Here is a 20,961-nt window from a genome sequence, read left to right as displayed (position 1 = left end):
AAGATTTTGCTATCCTATATCTTAAGAGTATAAGTTAAATATATTATAAAAAAAATAATTTTATTGATTACAAAAATAATTTTTTTTACGTTTTTAATACATAAAAATAATAAATATTAAAATTTTTTTATGATATGTTTAATCTATATTTTTAAGGCATAGGATTACATAATAATAATAATAATAATAATAATAATAATAATAATAATAATATTGCTGTTGTTTGTTATTAATGTGTGGAATTAAATATATTTGAAAAATATCATGACTGGAATAGAAAATCACTGAAAAAAATAATAAAGATTCATTACCTAAAAAAGAAATGTGAAAATTCCAATGTACTAATAACTGATAGACCGATAGATATAACTTCTAAATGCTTCCATTGGAACTCTGCAACTGGTACTTGCTCTTCTTCTTTTTTTTTTTTTTTATCATCATATTATAGTTATCTGAACTACCGATCCATTGATTCTTGTATTCTTCAGTGTCATAACTGAAAAGAGAATAACACCACCACCACCACCAACAACAACAACAACAGAAGCCTCAGTTCATTGAAAAAAAATGCTGTCTGCAACAGCTTCTATGTGTCTGAATTTGAAACCACAACCAGTAATATATGCAAATGCCAATTATCCAATGCATTCCCTAAGATTCTCTCGCCGGTTGGTTCTCTCCGGCGGCCGGAGTCTCACTAGGCCACTTCCCTCAGTTTCTCTTACATTGAGGTGTTGTTCTTCACTCTCAAGTTCATCATCATTCTCTGGTAAGTTGGTATTTGCTTCTTATTTTTTCCCCTGTGTTTTTTACCTTCTTGTTGAATTCTCTCTTATTTTTTAACAATAAAAAAATGGGTAGATGATTTGATAGTAAAGTTCTAATATTTACTGCATGTTTAAATAGAATCTTGTGATATATGATATAGCTGGATTTTTATTCTATCACAAAGTTGTCATCTTTATTGCTGCATGAGTGTTTTTTTATTTGAAAAGAAGTAATATCTCAAATCGATGCTTAATAGAGATTTTTATTAGGATCATTTAATTATCAACAAATTTTAACCACCAAAGTAACCTTTTAACATTTTATTTTTTTTAGACAAATTAATTTTTATGTCAAATTTTTATAAAAAAATTAGATAAATTAATCTCTATTATTTAATAAAAATATAATCATCTCAAAAAATTTAAAATTTTTTAGATTAATTTCTCTATATAGACGAATAATATGATATGAAAAATAAATTGTTTAAGAAAATAAAAGTTAGTTTAAAATTGATTTAAAATTTGTTAAAAAATAAAATATGGGACTAAAATTGTTTTAAAAACTGATTTGAAGTATTTGAGGGATGATGGCATGAAAATGGGTGCTGTAAAGTGTTGAGTTTGGAGGCAACGCCAAATTTAAGTATGAACAGTTCTGGATAACTGAATGAATCCCAGCAAATTCGATTTCTTTGGTGTATTTGGTATGGGGTAAAAGAGTAAAAACGCTGTAATTTCTGAAAATTTAACCCGGTTTTCATACATGAAATTTCGTCCGTCGTGATTTTACTGCCATAGCGAAACACGCTATACTTACTATTCAGTTCAGTAAATGGTCAAATTAATTTTTAAAAGATCATTTATTTTTTAAAATGAGTTTTTGAAAAAAAAATTTTAATTAAATTTGTTTTTAAAAATTTTTAATTAGTTATATGAGTCATTTTATCACTTTTTTGTTAATATTGTCAAAATTTATTAATACAATACATTAAATAATATCTCAACACATACTTAGAGTCTTAATTGACTATTAACATAATAAATTTATAAATTTATATCAAATTAACTTCAAATTGAAAGATTTCAATGTCTCAAATTTTTTTTTTAATTAGGTTTTGACTTGATCTAATTTTATAATAAATTTACGAAATTAAATCAAGTCAAAACATAATTAAAAACCTAAAAGTTTTAATTAGCTATTAATATAATAAGTTTATAAATCAAGTCAAAACCTAATTAAAAAAAACTTAAGACATTGAAATCTGTCAATTTAATTTGATCTAATTTTATAAATTTATTATGTTAATAGTCAATTAAGACTTCTAGATGTGTGTTGGGGTGGTACTTAATATGTCACATTAGTAAATTTTGATACCATCAATAATGACTAGTTTAAAATCTTTAAATGACGAATTTGATTAAAAAAATTAGAGATTAATTTGGAGAACATGTAATCTTTTAAGAATTAATTTGATCATTTATCCTTCTTTTAATTAGGATTCGACTCTTCTAAAGTTATATTGTCACTTTAGAAAAAAAAGTACATCATTAATCACCATTAAATTAAGATAGTGAGACTCATAAATAATAAAGAGAAATGCTAGAGACCCAGTAAATTTTGTAATTTATAGTCATCAATTAACTATCATTAGTATTTTTAATGGTGTAAGATTTTATTCAATGGTGTGAGATTATTCACTTTTCTTTTGCTGATTAAGTACAGACAATATTTTAATAAAAATGTTCTCTAAACTTTCTCAATAATAAATAATAAATTTAAAAAGGATTAAAACAATACTTTATTATTTTATTAGTATGGTCACTTTAAAAAAAATTTAATTAATATTGTCAAATGTGACTTTTTATTCTCTTACCTAAACTCACTAAATAGGACAAGAAAGAAAATACACGTAAAAAGATATTGTCACACTTGAAAATTTTGGAGGATTTGTTTCTAAAAATTTGTGTGGATGAACATTATTTTCATCCATAAAAGTTTCTGTCTAATCTTTATCCCAACCAAATACACCAACGCTTATATATAATTATACTAAGTGTACACAAAAAATTTAATAATCGCTATAAGATATATATCAAAATATAATATATATATTTATACTAATTTAGTAATTAATTGTTTATATACACATAGCATTTTTGCGATTGCGAATGACATGTCCAATGGTTTTGGTTTTGTAACTCTTCACATGTACAATTTTAACATTTTAGTATTTGAGTAAGCATGTACTACTTTTGCAGTTGATGAAGCAAGGGAATTTGTTGAAGCTTCAAGAAATGGGAACTTGATTCCTCTCCAGCAATGCATATTCTCCGATCAACTTACTCCGGTTCTTGCCTACCGGCTTTTGGTTAAGGAAGATGATGGCGAGGCTCCCAGCTTTCTTTTCGAGTCTGCAGAGCCTACTCTTGATTCCTCGAATATGGTGAGTGTGTTTTGTCATGTTCATTATTTTTTCTTATAGTTCTAATTTTGTCTATTACGCAAAGTTATGGTTGGATTGAATACAGGGGCGCTATAGCGTTATAGGAGCTCAACCAAGTATGGAAATTGTGGCGAAAGAAAATAGTGTTACAATAATGGACCATGAATTGGGGAAGTTAACAAGAGAGACTGTTGATGATCCTATGACGATTCCTAGAAGACTCTCGCAGGGTTGGAAGCCATGTCTTAGTAATGAACTTCCAGATGCCTTCTGTGGTAAGACAGTCTATACTATCAAATGTGTTATATGATATCATCTTGTTAAGTGTACACCAAAAATTATCTCTCCATATAAAATATATATTGAAATATAAAATATACATTAAAAATAAGTTAAATTAATATATATTTATATCAAATTATATAGTAATTGATTTAGTAGATGATTTTTTTGTGTATATAATATTTTCGTATATTCATTTATTGATTGCATTTAAATTATTAAAATAATATCCTAAAATTTATATTATTGGTAAAAATATCCAGTGAAATACAAAGAATAAATAAATTTGAAAATATTTAAAAACATAAAAAAAATTATAGCAATGCTATGTATAAAATATATATTGAAAATGAGTTAAACAATGAATGTATCTATACATAAATACAAAGTTTCTGATTTTAGTGTATAAATAGTATTTTTATAAAAATAATCTAATATTAAATATATTTTTTCAAAAAAGTTAAAAAATTAAACTTTAATGCAATTTTTTTCCGGCATGATTAGAAAAATGATACCTATTATCATTAAAATTTGATAATTTTAGGTTAAGTTTTTTTTTTTATTTTGAGTAACCGAAAATTTAAAAAAAAAATCAAAGAATAAAATTCTGTTCTAAATTTTTTCATGCACATTTAAATGCAAATATCCTTTGCTAAATATAAAAGTCGTCTTCCACATATAAAACAAAATATTTTTTTCTTTTGTTATTTTTGTCATATTTTAAAAACTTTCTAAGATTTATTTGTCTTTGACATCTGTGGGATTATTTTTGTCACAATATAAACTCGGGATACAATGTTGGTAGTTTATCCTATTTCAACATAGATTGATCCTTTTGAAACCAATGTGTTCTTCCCGGTCTCGGCAAGCGCGGCTATATTTCTTGAAAAAGAATAGAGAGCATTATATCAGGCATTCCTTTCTCTTGGAGAGCTGAAATTGAAATCTTGGTTTATAGACTTTGTTCTACAAATGCTTAAACTGCATCATGTCAATATCTAAACTTCTTAAGCTGCTCTTTTAGGTGGCTGGGCAGGTTATTTCTCCTATGACACAGTTCGTTATGTGGAAAAGAAAAAACTACCATTTTCGAATGCTCCGGAGGACGACAGAAACCTCCCGGACATACATCTCGGCCTCTATGATTCTGTGGTTGTGTTTGATCATGTAGAGAAGGTAGCAGCCTTGTTTGCTTGCTTCACAAGTAATATATCATGTAGCAAAATTTCTTCCTTATCTTTTTGTTAGAATTTTGTGCATTTATTCAAGAAGGTAGAAAAAAGTCTTCAAGTTCATTGTTCTTGTAAATTCCTTTTCATCAGCTAATACTGATGAGAAAGAACATGAAAATACTGATTCATAACTAAAAATTGTTCACTCTTCATTCAATTTTTACTTTTTCTATGCTCAACAGAAAACATATGTGATTGTTTGGGTGAGAGTTGATCAATTCCCTTCGGTGGAGAGTGCTTACAACAAGGGAAAGGAACGGCTTGCGAAATTAGTCGCCAGATTACAGGATAGTAAACCGTAAGTAATTCATTCTTGCATATCATCATGCGCCGGTTTTTATGGTCCAGTAGAAATTAATTTGAAATTTGGATTTGCTAGTCCGAGGCTGGCTTCAGGCTCAGTGAATTTGCATACTCACCATTTCGGTCCTCCTTTAAAAATGTCAACCATGGCACCTGAAGCATACAAGGAGGCAGTCCTTCAGGCAAAAGAACATATTAAGGCAGGGGATATTTTTCAGATTGTGTTAAGCCAGAGATTCGAGCGAAGAACATTTGCTGATCCGTTCGAAGTTTATAGAGCCTTGAGAGTTGTGAATCCAAGTCCATATATGACTTATTTGCAGGTTTATATGCAACATCCTGATATAATTCTTCATGTAATTTAATTTTTTGAAGTTCAGGTCTTTCATGTCGCGCTCTATATATTTATCAAACAGGCTCGGGGATGTATTTTGGTCGCTTCAAGTCCGGAGATTCTTACGCGTATAAAGAAGGTATGTTTTTCACAATACTTGATCACTAAGTTATTTGCTGTAAATCTTAATTGAATCATCTTAGGTTTATTGAATTACACTGTCATTTTATGTTATAGTGGATACTTATTTTGGTCTTGTTATGAACAGAACAAGATTGTGAATCGTCCGTTGGCCGGGACGTGTAGAAGAGGGAAGACACTAGAGGAAGATAAACAGTTAGAAATGAAGCTCCTGAGTGATGAAAAGCAATGTGCAGAGCATGTCATGCTGGTTGATTTGGGACGCAATGATGTTGGAAAGGTTTGCAAAATATATTCACTTTTGTAGTGGAAAAATTCCAGCCTCGTTTCTTGCATTCTCTTAATCTATAATCTCCTCCTCTATTGGAGTTAAAATCTTATTAAACTTCAAAGTTAAATAAACCAATATAACATTATAAAGTATGCATATATGTAACTTCAAGAAAATAACATTTTGTGAATATCAACCTTAGAATATTATCTTGAATCTTGAAGAAGCAATATGTCCGATGGTTCTGATATCGGAAATTCTTTCTTTAGGTATCAAAACCTGGTTCTGTGAAGGTGGAAAAGGTTATGAACATCGAGCGATATTCGCATGTCATGCACATAAGCTCGACGGTGAGAATTGAGAACCATCTCTTGTTAAAGCCAGGATATTATATGATGTTTCATTGCTATTGTGTAGTTTCAACAAATAATATTAACATAAATGCATTATGTATTAAAGGTTTCAGGAGAGTTGCAAGAACATCTTACTTGCTGGGACGCCCTCCGTGCTGCTTTGCCGGTTGGAACTGTCAGTGGGGCACCAAAGGTTCATAGTTTTCTTGATATCTTTGACAATTTACAATTTTTTTTCAAGCCTTGGATGCTCTTGAAATGCATGTTCCAGAAACGTCTACAATTCATGCTTTGGAGGTCCGTTGCTTCTGATGATGCATACTTCATTTTAACTTGATCGCTTGAGCATGCAGGTGAAGGCAATGGAGCTAATTGATAAGTTGGAGGTGGCGAGGCGAGGCCCTTACAGTGGAGGATTCGGATACATATCTTTCACCGACGAAATGGACATCGCTCTAGTTTTGAGGACAATTGTATTTCCAACCACAGCTAGGGATGACACAATGTACTTGTACAAAAACTTGAACCAACGCCACGAGTGGGTCGCTCACCTTCAAGCTGGTGCTGGTATAGTTGCGGACAGTGACCCTGATGATGAGCACCAAGAGTGCCAAAACAAAGCTGCTGGTCTTGCTCGCGCCATCGACTTGGCCGAGTCAGCATTTTTAGACAAATGAGATCTCTGGTGCCTGCTATGACTAGATGTTCTTAGAAATCAAAATTTAATAAACATCCAATAGAAATAGGATTACAGCGTTACAGGGAAGCTCCATACATAATTTTGAAGTTCCTGAACAGTACTATGCATGTTGGATGAGAGCTCTTTCCTTTGTCTTTCTATACAATGCATAGGTGTTTCTTTAAATTAATACCGATAAAATTGCATTACAATTAAGTCATTGCTTTTGATTATTATTTGTATGAAAATTTTGAAGCTCTTAAGAGATGTACGGAATGTTTAAGATTAAAATTAAGAAGTTCGTAAATTCTATTAAAATAAAGTCAAATTTTAAACGCATGGCTATCCAATTCCCTTGCTATCTTAGGCTCTCAGAGAAGTCACCATGCATTTACAAAAGATATAGCTAATGGATTGAAGATAATGAGCCAAATTTCCATAAAATAGAATATTAACCTCAGCTTGTTTCAAAAACTGAGCACTGCCTCCATAACAATGACATACAAGCAATCTACCTAAATCAGAGATACCCATTACATGATGTTACATCACTTTCAATAAGCTTTACATAAGTAGAAGCAATGTTAGCTCCATATGCAAATCCCATATGGCTGAAACTAAGGATACGAACACTGGTACTAATTTGTAGGTATATGCAGTTTCCTATGTGAGAACTTAGAACAGTTTACCTGCCTCTTACACTGGCAGGAGATTGGCCACATCTCTCGCTGCCTATATCATCATCTACTTCACTACTATCTAAACAAAGACCATTTTGGTTTACACTCACTTCAGAACTGGCGTTACTGCTTGTAGCATGAGGAGATCCTGAAATGCCTGAAACACTAATTGTTCGACCACGCTGAGGACCTGACCTCACACTATACAAAGAAGAAGCTGGAATGTTTGTCATTAATGGCCGTAAATTGCCTGGAATTGTTCTCCTTATATCCTATCCAATGAGAAACAAGTAAATTGGTGAGAGAAGGATTATATTGCTAGAAAAAATCTATCCAATTCAATAATTAAGCAAAATCATCATAGAATGGGAAATGGATTCTCTCAATTGTTAAGCATAATCTCTCACTATACACTCTCTTTAAATAAGACTAAGAAAAAACATGAGAGAGAAGATATTATATGGTAAGAAATCGCTTAACAACATCAATTGAGAGAGAATCTATTTCCAAAATAGAATGAAGGTACTTTGATGCCATAAAATCTCTAAATCTTGAAATGCCATGCACTAATTAACTACAGATTGCAGCATTGAAATTTTTAACATAGTTATTTTCATCTAGTGCATAAAATGTTGGGAAGATACATACCATGTGCCTAATAGCCATATCCAAGGACTTCTTTGAAAGTGTTCTTCCAAAGCCCGAGCTATCTGGAGATGAAGTGGACTTGCCAGACAAATTACTAAGGGGAGAGTTTTTGTCATCAGACATTGGTGGTGCTAGTTTTCGCATATTTATTACCCTCTCGACCATTTTGTTCCCTATTACAACAGGACTGACATTATCATTCACTTTGGAATGCCCGCGGCTAACTGCTGGCATAGAATTTCCGCTGATGTGAGCAATTCCATTGGAAGATCGCCCCCTTGAAGGAGAACACGATTGCCGTCTGGGTCTTCCGGTGGAAGCAGGCTCAATAGATGAAGACCGAGAAGTAGGGGCTCCAGGCCTGCCCCTAGTTGCTGACAGTGGCCTATCAGGAAGTGTTGTCCTTAGGTTGGGTGGAGCATCAAGTGAAAAACCTGGCATTTCAGACGGCTTCCATGGTCTAGATCTCACTGTTGGTGAAGTGCCACGTGACGGTACCGGCTTTGATGTCACAGGAGCTGGCTGCCTTGATGTCACAGGGGCTGGCAGCCTTGATGTCACAGTAGCAGGCTGTCTTGATGTTGCAGAAGCTGGCCTGGAGTTTGAAGGAATCTTAATTGAAGACGAAGAAACATTGAGTTCACTTGATGGTGTCAATGGTCGCCGAGTAGGGGTAGATGCTCTTGATGTGGACCTGGAAGGAGGCAAAGTAGGTCGGCTAGTTGGTGTTGATGATCTTGCTGTAGATCTTGACAAAGGGGTAGAGGATCTCGATGGAATGGTGGATTTAGCTGCAGGAGTTGCGATCTTAGTAGCAGAGGTGGAAGTCTTGGTGGCAGAAACTGCCGACCTGTTTGTGGAAATTATAGTCTTGGATGTAGGAACTGTGGTCCTAGATGAAGATAAAGTAGCCCGAGTAGGTGTTGAAGGCCTTGATGGTTTTGAAGTTGTGGTCAAGGTAGGACGGCCAGTAGGAGTTGCAGGCCGTGATCCAGGACCTCCTGACGAAGATGGCCTCCTTGTTCCACCACTTGAAGAGCTCAATGGGGAGGAAGCTGATTGTTTAGATACTAAGTTTGTCCTGCCAGCAGGCTCAGACTGAGGATTTGCCAACTATAAAACCACAAGGAAACAAATATAAGAAAAAAAATACCTGAAACTAAAACAGACAACCAAGCTTTATCCCAGTTCGTGGCATCAGCAAAATAGAAAAATCAATGCAATTGGACTAAAATGTTTCAGCAAATCACTAAAAGAACCCTACTTTATTATTTAAAAAAAAAAAAAACCAGTACAACAATAGAGCATCAACAATTTTCTTATCATTATAAAAGGTAAAAACCAAGACTTATAAATTTACTCGAAGATAACAATGAGATCAATGCATATTTGCCATAGTGCGGCACTCAAAGCAAGGGGTTCTTAGGGAATACATATAATAAGTCATTTCTAGTCAAGCATTTGACTATACGGTAGAAAAACAGAGAAATTCACTTGCACATTTTTAAGCAAATCACCTTTTTCAGCTTAAAGTCAAGTTTGTCAATTGTAAGGATACTGCAAAATAATGACATTCAAACAAAAGTTCACTCAAAATACGAACTTATAAGGAAAATTACAATTTCATTAACAATGTCAAATCAGACACAAATGGTGAATGCCTGCCATTTGATTGATAAGACAATTCACATGATCTGAAGTAGCTGCTTACTCTAGATTTTACTGCTGTGGGACGTGCGGCTGGAGTTCCAAGCTGACTCATAACAGTCTTTCGAGATTCCATCTCCAGAGATGGAAAAAGAGGAGTACCAGGAGGAGTTAAAAGCCTGAAAAGATTAACAATAACCATGATAAGTGTCAATTCAAACAACAATCATCACTAGCATATACATAACTTGAACAGGCGAAGTCAGTTACAAGTGTAGGAGGACAGATACTAAATTACATGTGGTAACAGAAACCAGCAATATTAGTAGCAGGATTACCTATTTAATTTCCAGATAGTTTAACTAATTTTTAAGCTTTTGTTATAAGTGGTAATTTGGTCAGTTTTAGAGTTCTGATGTCTTATTTGTAAACCCGAAAGATTCTTAACTGTGCTAATGGGTTTCGAATTGCATTCTTAACTGTAATTTTGGGACCAATAAAAGAATTAAGCTAGAAGGTCATGTTATTGGAAAGATCTTAGCAAGCATGGTAAAGCCTAAGCGTTGTACCAAATGATTCATCCAGTGTATGGAGACCTTTTTCTTGAATCTTGAATGCAGAATAATTAAGAATCTGTTGCTTTCCAAATTGGCTAACAAATTCATTTCTCATCAAAGCATATAAGTTAGCCATATGCTTCTCAAATTTTCTATTCAAATTTTATTATGGGGACTGCCAAAAAATCGACTAACAATGCCTTTATCATCATAATTATGAAAACTTAAAAAGTGGATAAGCAATTGAAAAAAAGTGTATAGTAAAATAAAGAAAAAAGCAACCACAACCTCATCATCCCAACCTACAACTAATTCTTAACAGTTTTTAAAGATCTTTTTGAAAAAAATTTGAAATTTGTCCATTATTCTACATTATTCTCTATTTCTTTGGGAGATGAACAAGAACTCAGATTCATCTTTTGAGAAAGAGTTGCACAAGCTGTTGTTGCTTCCAAGTTGAATTAATCTTTTTTTAGATATCAAGAGCTTCATTTTATCATTTTCTCAAAGAACAGAATGTGTTCTGACTTTTTGTGAAGAATTTCAAAACTACTCACTTCAAGAAAGTCACTATTTATAATCACATCAAGCCTTGAAACAAGCAGGGTTCAAGGTAGAAGGGACATCACATCTACTTCCCCCAAAAAGGAGGAAACTCAAATAACAAAATCAAAATCCATATACTTATACATATGAAATATCGTTTGGTGTAATATGGAAATGAAAGCAGCCAACACCAACAATGGTACCGTGTATAACTCAGAAAAATATGACAATAGTGAAAATCTATGCAAGACAGGGTCGGATACCGGCAAAAACACTGTTAAATTGAAAAACAATGCTTAGGGATCTAAGGTCCCATAAAAAGGAAAAAGAAATGTCAACAAAAGAAACTTAAAACTCCATAATTGACACTAATAAACACAATGGCAATTGGCAAGCAAGATAAACGCGTTGGATAAAAATTAGGCAAGCCATAAATAGAAAGGTAAGAACATACCAGTCATAATCATTTTTATCATTTTCAGAATTGAGAAAATCATCAGCACCGGTCTTCCTCATAGGTGCCGGCGTTGATGAAGAAATGTTGAATATTGGAGAAGTACTCAGATTCGAATTTGAACCTGCAAACCATTAATCTCGAAATAATAACTTATCCAAGTTCAAAGGCCACTAATCTCAGTCAACTAAAGTCATCTAAACATTAGAAAATAATTAAAAAAACAAACGAAGAAACTCTGAACATGAAATCTATACCGAGAGCTGAATCGAACTCTTCTGAGGTGTGAAGCAGAAGATCGTTGCGCTCCTTCTCACGTTTCTTCATCTCAAGGAACAATGCGAGTTCCTCGTCCTTCTCTTTCGCGGCAGAAGAACCCCTCAAAACCCCAAATTGTTGCTGCCTCTGCTTCAACGCACCTTGCATTTGCGATTCTTGAGCCCTGAAACTGCGATTCATCTCCTAAAATCGAAAACTCCACGAACCCTAGGGGCAAAATAGTAACTACAAAAAACCCTTCTAAAAAAGCCCCAATCCAAAAGCCACAAGAACCTAACTCACTTCTCTTTTTCCTTTTTCTCGGTAACGTCACCCGAAAAGAAGGTTCCAACAACCGAACGCAACGGGAGCTGAACGAGAAAATGAATCTCACTTTCTCGCGCGCGCTCTCTCTCTCTCTCTCTCCCGAAGTTCGAATCTGTTCGAGAAAATCGAAGATGCTCTTTTCTAGCTGGAACAAAACGGCATTGTAGCTTAAAGAAAAAAATAGGAAAAACCGAAACTCTTTTACACTCTAGAGAAGAAGCGTTGGAGCTGAAACCGCCATTGTCGCGTGGCGAAGGTGAGAATGAGAAGCGCGTGCGAGAAGAGAGAGATCGGGAAACGTAAAACTTTAGCTAACCGGTGAGGAGAGAGAGAGATGAGAGTGAGAGAAAGGAGAGAGAGGAAGTGGCACTGTGTTGTAATTGCAAACGAAGGTTGGAGGGCAAGATTGAGAATATAGGATGAACAGAAACTGTAACAGCTGTTGTTGGTCCTGTCTTCTGACGCCACGTTTTGCGTTGGGGTGTGTAATTACGGTAGTACCCCTTATGCTGTATTCCTTGTTTTGAATTTTAGCAATGGTGTGTCTTTGTAGCCATTCGCATTCTTGTTTATGCCCGTGAGACGGTGAGAGAGTAGGCTTTGACGAATGGTCTTAATTAATTGTTTTAAGTAAAACTTTTAACCCCGCCAAAAAAAGAAAATAAAAAATAGACAATTTATATTTATACGAATAAAACAAATAGTCAATTTTTGAATGAAAAATATATAAATTTGGATGTACATGTACTTGCGTTTAAGAATTCGATTAATATATAACCAGTTATAAATCAATTTTAAATTTGTTATTCAGTTTTATCCGATTCAGATCACTCTCTTGGATATGAATAGGGGTGTAAGTTATCGAAACGGACCGAAAATTATCGCAGAACCGAACTGAATTTTACAACAATCGATTAAAAAATCGAAAAAATCGGTTTTTTTATTTTTTCGAACCAAACCGATCGGTTTGGTTCGGTTCTTGGTTGGCTCGACAGAAATCGAACCGAACCGGACCGAACCGAAGAACGAGGGTTCAGTAGTGTGTGTTTTTACTTTGTTGCCCTTTAACCTAGGTATTTAAGGGCCACTCAGCCACAACCCTAGCTTTCTTCTTCTCCCTTTACGCGAATCCTAAACGGCTAAACTCATTCACCCACAAAAAACTTCTCTCTCCCATTCTTCCACGGTTCCACCTCCGACCTCCATGCTTGAGAGAAGGAGAGCCTGAGGGAGCCAGAGAGTGTTGTCCAGTGTCCACCATCAAGGAAGTCGCCAATCCTTGCTCGAAGGCGTTCATTCATCGTCGTCGTAGGGTCGCCGTCGCAACAAAGCCAAAGCCGATCAGCACTCCAACCAGTCCGTCGCCGAGCAGCAATCCATTCGCCGAGCAGCAGTCCGTCGCCGAGCAGAGTCGCCGAGCAGCAGTCCGTCGCCGAGCAGACTCCAGTGGCCGAGCAGTCCAACTCGAGCAACACTCCTGTCACCAAGCCCTCTCCTGCAAAAAGCAACTGAACTGAAGAATGTCTTCTTCGGAGGTTAGAATTTGTGCTTGGTTTTTTTAACAGTAATTAATGTATATATTGTCAACAAAATCCTAGTCTGCAATATTTTTAGTGATATTTGTACTTGATTTAGTGGGATTTATAGTGATATTGTGCTTGATTTAACCTGAATAATTGTTTTTAGAAATTATATTTGTGGTCCTGTTTTTAGAAATTCTGTTTGTGGGATTTTTAGTGAGTTGTACTGTTATGTGAGTTTCTTATCTTTTAATTTCTTCCAATTTACTTTTATTTTGGTTATTTCTTATTTTCTGTGAGTGTTGTCCACTTGTATAGGGTAGCTTTCCAATTTATCAACCATGAATGATATCAATTTTCCTCTATCTCATTTTCTCTCGAATTCTGGTTAAGTGTTTATCAAATCAAGTTCTTGTATCTTTTATTCCTAGCCTTGCCGTAAGTCCATTGGATCCTTTAGGTTCCTTGAGATTCATTTATTTTTTTCTTGATCTAAGTTTTGTATTGCCTGCATCAAGAATTCATAGGATCATGCATCGCTTTCTTTTTTTATTTTCATTTTTTTCCTGGATGAAAAATAAAGACATTCATTGAATACATTGCTTGCGAAATAATAACTTGCCTTCTAGTTGTTAGAATATGTTAGCATTACTTATGTATCCTAAGTTTCAGTTCATAAACACGAATAGAGAAATGGAAAAAAAATAAATTAGTTATGGTTCTGTTTATGAGCTGCTTATAAGCTGCTTTGGTTTTGCTTATGAGCTGTGTATCAGCTGCTTATGTCTTAAATTGGTTTTGCTTATCAACTGCTTTAGTTGTACTGTTATGAGCTGCTGTGGCTTTGTTCTGTATATATATATGGCTGTATATAATTAAAAATGCTAATTTTTCATAAGCTGCTTATGAGTTGTTGTGGTTTTGTTGCTGGAAACAAAACTTTTGGTGTTGTTCATGAGTTAAAAATGCTAATTTTTCATTGTTCTGTTTATATATATGCAGCCAACAAGCAATGAGGTGCCCAATGAGCGGACGCCTGAAGTTGGGGGTGAAAATGTTGAGTCCGTGGTACGTTCTTCAACGGACAGCAGCGTGCTTACCAAACCCCCGCCCCATCCTAGATCAAAGAAGTGGAAGGTTGATTATTCAACTAATGTGGGTGCAACTCCGGGAGCAACTCCGGGAGCAACTCCTACAATTCCAGCTCCAAGCACTGTGGAAACTAATGAAGAGGATGGCAAGGATGAAGCTAATGAAGGTAACAGAAAACCTTCTAGACCTAGATCTTGGACTTGGGAACACTTTACGAAGGATCCTAAGTCCAAGCCATCACATTCTAGGGCTAAATGTAATTGGTGTGGTGCATCATATGCATGTGACTCTCATAGAAATGGTATAACTAATATGCGTTATCATTTGTTGAACCAATGTAAAAAATTTTCTAGGGACTCGGATGACCCTAGTCAAACAATCTTTACCTTCCAACAAAAAAAAAGAGGGTGAAGGGGTATTTACTGCAATTACTTTTGATGCTGAAATGTGTAGAAAAGCCCTTGCTAGGATGATAATTGTTGATGAGCTACCGTTCAAGTTTGTTGAGGGCATAGTTGTCAGAACCGAACCGGTGATCGAACCGGTCAGGTCACTGGGTCACTGGGTTACTGGTTCAACCGGTGGGTCACTGGTTGAACCGGTTAACCCGGTCCCACATAAGTAAAACGTATAAAATAGCTAAAAACTTAAAAATTAACAGTTAAAAAACATATCTCCAATAACATTTTAATAAACATTAAGTCTCAAATCCTAAAAATAAGTAGTAATACGAAAATAAACATAATGTGAATGTGGTAACATGGCCGAGGATTCATGAAGAAAAAGATGGGATCCAAACACTTCAAGCCTACCGCTGTAGTCCCATAGAACATGCTAACATGAGCATTCATAGCCACAGAAACTATTTCATCAGCAACACAGCAAACAATGAGCTGAATCTTAATAGGTATGGCTCCCTACAAGTTGTTCCTTATGGACATACTACCAAGTCACCTGTTTTCCACACACCAAATCACAATCTTGTTTTATATCCCTTGTGAGTCTAACAGTCCTAATTGGAGCTATGAACTCTGACACCTTACTCAAGCTATATGTGACTGCAATCAAAGGCTTAGCCAAACAAGTGCTTAAGAAAACAGGATCGAGTGTCCTATGTGTGCAAACATATATAACACTAATATCCAAGAATAATGCACAACAACAATTCACTAACTACTAAGAATAATATACAACAGCAACCAACATATATAACACTATAACAGATAATCAACAATCAACAATCTAACAAGTAACAACAAAGGATAATCAACAAACTGAACAGAAATAAAAAATAAATCAACATACAAAAATCAAACAAGAGAGATCAAACTGAAAAACATGTAGAAGTATTCATGATCTCATCTGCCAACATACAGAAATCAAACAGAAATCAAACATATGTGAACAATCAACATTCAACAATCTAAATTCTAACAGAAATCAAACAGAAACCAACATACATAATCAATCTACAATAATCAATTAATTCTAACTATCAGTACCAAATTATTGAAAATTTAATATCCTGAATAACTTCAAAAAATTAAAAAATTACAAATACATACCTGGACCTTGGAGGGATGGAGGGACGAGCAGAGAAGAGGGAGACCGGAGGTGACGACTGACGACTGACGAGCAGGATGCAGTAGGCGACGAGGAGGCGACTTGAATCTTCGATGGATGTGCTTCTTGGCAGTGGTGAGTGGCGCACTGGTGTGGTTGCGGTGGTGAGTGCCGCACTGGCTGAAGCTGAACGGGTCTCCGCGCTGGCGACGAGGTGGCTGAAGCTGAAGCAGACTCTCTATCTCTCAGCTCTCATGGTGGTCTCTTGTGGGAAGGGAAACAGGGGATGGAGTGAATGAGAGTGATGCACGATGGAGGCTAGGGTTTGAGCGTTTCACCTTCAGGAAGTAGCTTTTGTTTTTTTTTTTTTAATTTTTAATGAAACGACGTCGTTTCAAGCGTAGGTCACAAAAAAAAAAGAGTTCGACCGGTCCGGGTTAAATGAAACCCGCCGGTTCACCGGTTTTGATCAAACCCGGCCGGTTCAATCCGGGTCAATCCGGTTCGATTCCTTGTCCGGTTAAAAAGCTCACTCGGACCGGTTATAGCACCGGTTCGCCGATTTTCCAGTCCGACCGGTCGGTTCGGTCCGGTTCTGACAACACTGGTTGAGGGTGAGGGATTCAGATTCTATATGAGTATTGTGCAACCTAGATTTCCACTTCCGGGAAGGATTACTGTTGCTAAGGATTGTTGGAATCTTTATATTAGTGAGAAGAATAGGTTGAAAACTGTGTTCAAACAACCGAATCAATCTGTTTGTTTAACTACTTATTGTTGGACTTCTGTGCAAAATCTGAATTATATGTGTCTCACTGCTCATTACATTGATCATGATTGGAAATTACAAAAGAGGATTATCAATTTTTGTCTTATTAAAAACCACAAGGGAGAAACAATTGGTAGAAAAATTTAGAGATGTCTTTTGGGGTGGGGAATATCTAGAGTGTTCACAATTACTGTTGATAACGCTAGTTCTAATGATACTGCAATATCTTATCTAAGAACTAGAATGGAGGATTAGAATTTACATCCTTTGAAAGGAAAGCATTTGCATGTTAGGTGTTGTGCACATATTCTTAATCTTGTTGTTAATGATGGATTGAAAGAGATGCATGAATCTATTAGCAAGATAAGAAATGCTAGTAGATATGTGCGTGCTTCCCCTAGTCGTATGAATAGGTTCAAAAATTTCATTAAGTAAGCTAGGATACAAGACAAGTGTACTGTTCAACTCGATGTTCCCACTAGATGGAATTCTACATACACCATGCTTGAAAGTGGTTTGAAGTTTCAAAAGGTGTTCAAGAGGTTAGGGGAGAGAGATACAGAATATGCTCTAATGCAAGGTGGTATTCCGAGGAACATTGATTGGGACAATGCAAAACAATTTATGAAATTCTTGAAAATTTTTCATGATGTTACAAACAGTGTGTCTGGTAGTTTGCTTGTGACTTCTTCTCAATATTTTCATGAGTTTTGTAAGATTTTGCGAGTGTTCAAGGCTTCTTGTGGTAGTCGAGATCCATTACTTGGGAGTATGGCTGAGAGGATGAAGCTTAAGTATGACAAGTGCTGAGGTAACATAAAAAATATCAATATGATGATTTTTGTTGCTGTAGTTCTTGATCCTAGATACAAGTTGAAGTTTGTGAACTTTAGCTTTGAAAAGCTATATGACAAGGATGATGCTGATTTTTTGGGTGCAAAAGTGAAAGAGACCTTCTCCAAGATGTTTGAATGCTATGTGAATGCAAATAATGGGGGTAGATCTTTTACTTTAGCAACAATGGATGGTGCATCAGATGTGGGAGTACCTGATGGCGACATGACTGGTGATTTTTTCAAGGAGGTGCATTTTCATGAGATCATCAACAAGAATGAGGTGGATTTGTATTTGATAGATGGTTTAGAGAAGCCTCGTGATCAAAATACTTTTGACATATTGAATTGGTGGAAGGTAAATTCTAGCAAGTATCCTATCTTATCCCAAATAGCTAGAGATGTCTTAGCAATGCCGGTCTCGACTGTTGCTTCAGAATTAGCTTTTAGCACTAGTGGAAGAGCGCTTAACAACTATAGGAGTTCTTTAACTTCAAAGACAGTTGAGGCATTGATATGCACACAAAATTGGCTTCGTGCTTCTCCAATGACAACTGATTTTGAGGAGCTTATTGAAGAGTTTGAGAAACTTGAATTAGGATGCAAAAAAGAAATTTGTAGTTCCTTCAATGGTCTATGTTTATAATTTATAATCTATATTATGTTTATAATCTATGTTGATTTGCTAGACGCCAACCTTGATTAGTAAATTTAATATGACTAATTTACTATCCATTTAGTGTTGAACTCATGAGATCACATACTAACAAATATTATGATATTTGCTAAGGTATTATTTAATTATTATTTTAATTTGATCAAATAAATAATTATATTTATTCAAATAAAATATTATTATATTCTTTACTAATACTAAGAAGATAATAATAATATAATAATTGATAATATTAGAATAATTAGTTATTTTATTTCTAAATTTGAATTCTATGTTTGGATGAGATTCTAACTGATTTTGTTTTAACTTGAATTGCGATATGATATAATTCATAAGATTTTAATTTGAAAATTAGATAAGATAAGATTTAATCTCAAAATCAATAACAAATCTTATTATATATATATATGCACGGACACAGGATACAACACGTCATGGGATACGTTGACACATGAATTTTAAAATTTTATAAGACACGAAAACACACACATGACATATATAAAAAATATAAAGTACTTTTTAGTGATATTTTGATATTTTCTTGATATAAAATATAAATTAATTTTTAAAATATTTTTAATGTTTTATTTTAATTATATAAAGTATTTAAAATATTTTTTAATAAATAATAATATATACTATTTCTAAATTTATTTCAAGAATGCATATTAAGAATAAGGTTGGATATACTAACACGTGATGGTATTTTGGTATGTCCAAGTGTGTTCGGAAAAGAATTTTTTATTTTTTATTAAGATACCGTTGAAACAACAGACACGCATATCGAATGAGGGTGTATGATCACGGTTTTAATGCGTGACCTAAAGAGATCTATAGCCACGGTTTTAAAAAGTGACCTAAAAGGGTCTATAGTTACGGTTTTATAAAACGATGACCTAAAACAAATCTATGATTACAATTTTATTGCGTGACCTAAAATGATCTATTTGATATTAATTTGTATTTTGATAAATAAAAATATTATGTGCTTCTAAAATAATTTTATTAGGTTAATTTAATCCTAAATTACTTTTTCAATCTCATATTTTAATCTAATAAATTAATTTAAATATATAAAATAATAATAATAATAATAATAATAATAACAAATTAAAAATGAAATAGAAAAAAGAAATTGAAAGTGATAAATAAAATAGAGAAAAAAAAAAGTAAAAGTGTATGTTTTATATGTTAACTTGTTATTGTTAATTAGAACTACATGTAGGCCAGGGTTTAATATAGAAAACTAAAATTGAAGAGCGGTAAAAAGGAGAAAAAGGTGCGCATTGAACTACAGTGTCATCACTCTTGCCATTCTTTCTCCAGCTTTTCTTGCTCCAACCAACCCCATCGAATCCGTCGTGGCTTATTGCTCGATTCCGTCGCTCAGCTTTCGAAACCCCCTTTCCGAAACTATAATTTTATTCCAAATTTAACCCTATTCATTGTTTCTCTTGTCAGCATTCACTTCAAGCTCATCGTCGAATTCGGCTCCTCGTGTAGAGGATGCTATCGCCGCTGGTGATTACAGACTGTGGGTGTCGTTGTTTCTCTTCTTTTCTGCTCGACCTTATTATCATTATTCATCTTCTCCTCGCCGTCGTGAAAGGTTGCTCGTGGCATCGCCGTTGATGAGCGTAAATTGAATATACTCGGATACTGGCAAGTGCATTAGGTCGAATCAAGCAATAACACGGTGAGTGGATATCGTTCCTACGAGGATTACAGGATTGAACAAGCAAAAATCATATTGAATCACTAACTAAATCAATTAAACCTAGATTATTGAAAGTTGGAACCGTGTCTTACTTGAAACTTTGAATGAATCTTGAATGCTGAACGCTTGTGGAGGCAGTGATGAATGTATACTTGATTGAAAGAAAGCAGTGATTAAGAATGTTAAAGGTTTCAGTGATGTTTATTTTCCAGAAATATTAATCCGTGTGATTATCTATTTTAATGCATGCAAAGATCTTTTCATAATAAACCATATATAATTGAATCCCAATTCCTTGACAATTCAATTTCTCTTTAATTAACTAATCACCAATTCCTTGGTTAACTAATTAAAAAAAAGTTTAGCAAAATTCTGATTTAAATTCAAATAATAATAAAAAAGTAGTTCTAGTTCAAATTATATGTCACATATTCAAAACTAGTCCTAAACAGTTGAGAATTATAAGAATGAAAAAGTCTCACACTCTTTAAAATACTATTCCTAGTCAAGTTAGAAAGTTATGAGAGAACGTTCAAGCTAATTTCGATATTAAATTTTTCAAATTAATAACAGAATTCAAAACAGAATTAGAATATTTTTCAATACTTCTAACCTTTAAAGAATGAAGACTGTAAACTCAATCTTAAAAATAGGTTAATGCATACTTTAAAATAAAATAAAACACTTAGATTAATAATCCATGAAAAAGAAAACAGAGCTCCTAAGCCTTAATAAAAAGGAATTAGTTACTCATGGAAAAAGATGAAAACTATGCTAAAGGGATTCTGATGGAATTCCCTCTCTGTGAACGATGTTCACTTATTTATATCCTATGTCTACCTAAAATTCAAATTCAAAACTAAATATT

The 20,961-nt window shown here is 34.2% G+C and overlaps 2 protein-coding genes across 2 annotated transcripts; one reads left to right on the top strand and one right to left on the bottom strand.

The window, feature by feature from the left end:
* The first annotated feature begins 431 nt into the window (after positions 1-431).
* LOC130956055 (anthranilate synthase alpha subunit 1, chloroplastic-like) lies at positions 432-7,101 on the top strand. Its single transcript, XM_057883077.1, has 11 exons — positions 432-769; positions 3,027-3,211; positions 3,297-3,486; positions 4,518-4,669; positions 4,908-5,023; positions 5,105-5,351; positions 5,445-5,501; positions 5,631-5,783; positions 6,044-6,124; positions 6,234-6,320; positions 6,481-7,101. The coding sequence occupies exons 1-11, from the start codon at positions 568-570 to the stop codon at positions 6,802-6,804; spliced, it is 1,794 nt and encodes a 597-aa protein (XP_057739060.1). The 5' UTR covers positions 432-567; the 3' UTR covers positions 6,805-7,101.
* Positions 7,102-7,220: 119 nt separating this feature from the next.
* On the bottom strand, positions 7,221-12,477 carry LOC130956054 (uncharacterized). The gene is made up of 5 exons (XM_057883076.1): positions 11,596-12,477; positions 11,339-11,462; positions 9,846-9,960; positions 8,135-9,247; positions 7,221-7,758 (listed from the first exon to the last, which is right to left on the bottom strand). The coding sequence occupies exons 1-5, from the start codon at positions 11,795-11,797 to the stop codon at positions 7,492-7,494; spliced, it is 1,821 nt and encodes a 606-aa protein (XP_057739059.1). The 5' UTR covers positions 11,798-12,477; the 3' UTR covers positions 7,221-7,491.
* Positions 12,478-20,961: the final 8,484 nt, after the last annotated feature.

Source organism: Arachis stenosperma, chromosome 10 (assembly GCF_014773155.1).
Source record: "Arachis stenosperma cultivar V10309 chromosome 10, arast.V10309.gnm1.PFL2, whole genome shotgun sequence".
In the NCBI taxonomy this organism is placed as follows: Eukaryota; Viridiplantae; Streptophyta; class Magnoliopsida; order Fabales; family Fabaceae; genus Arachis; species Arachis stenosperma.
The sequence above is the reverse complement of the archived record's forward strand: the minus strand, read 5'-3'. Positions and strand labels throughout refer to the sequence as shown.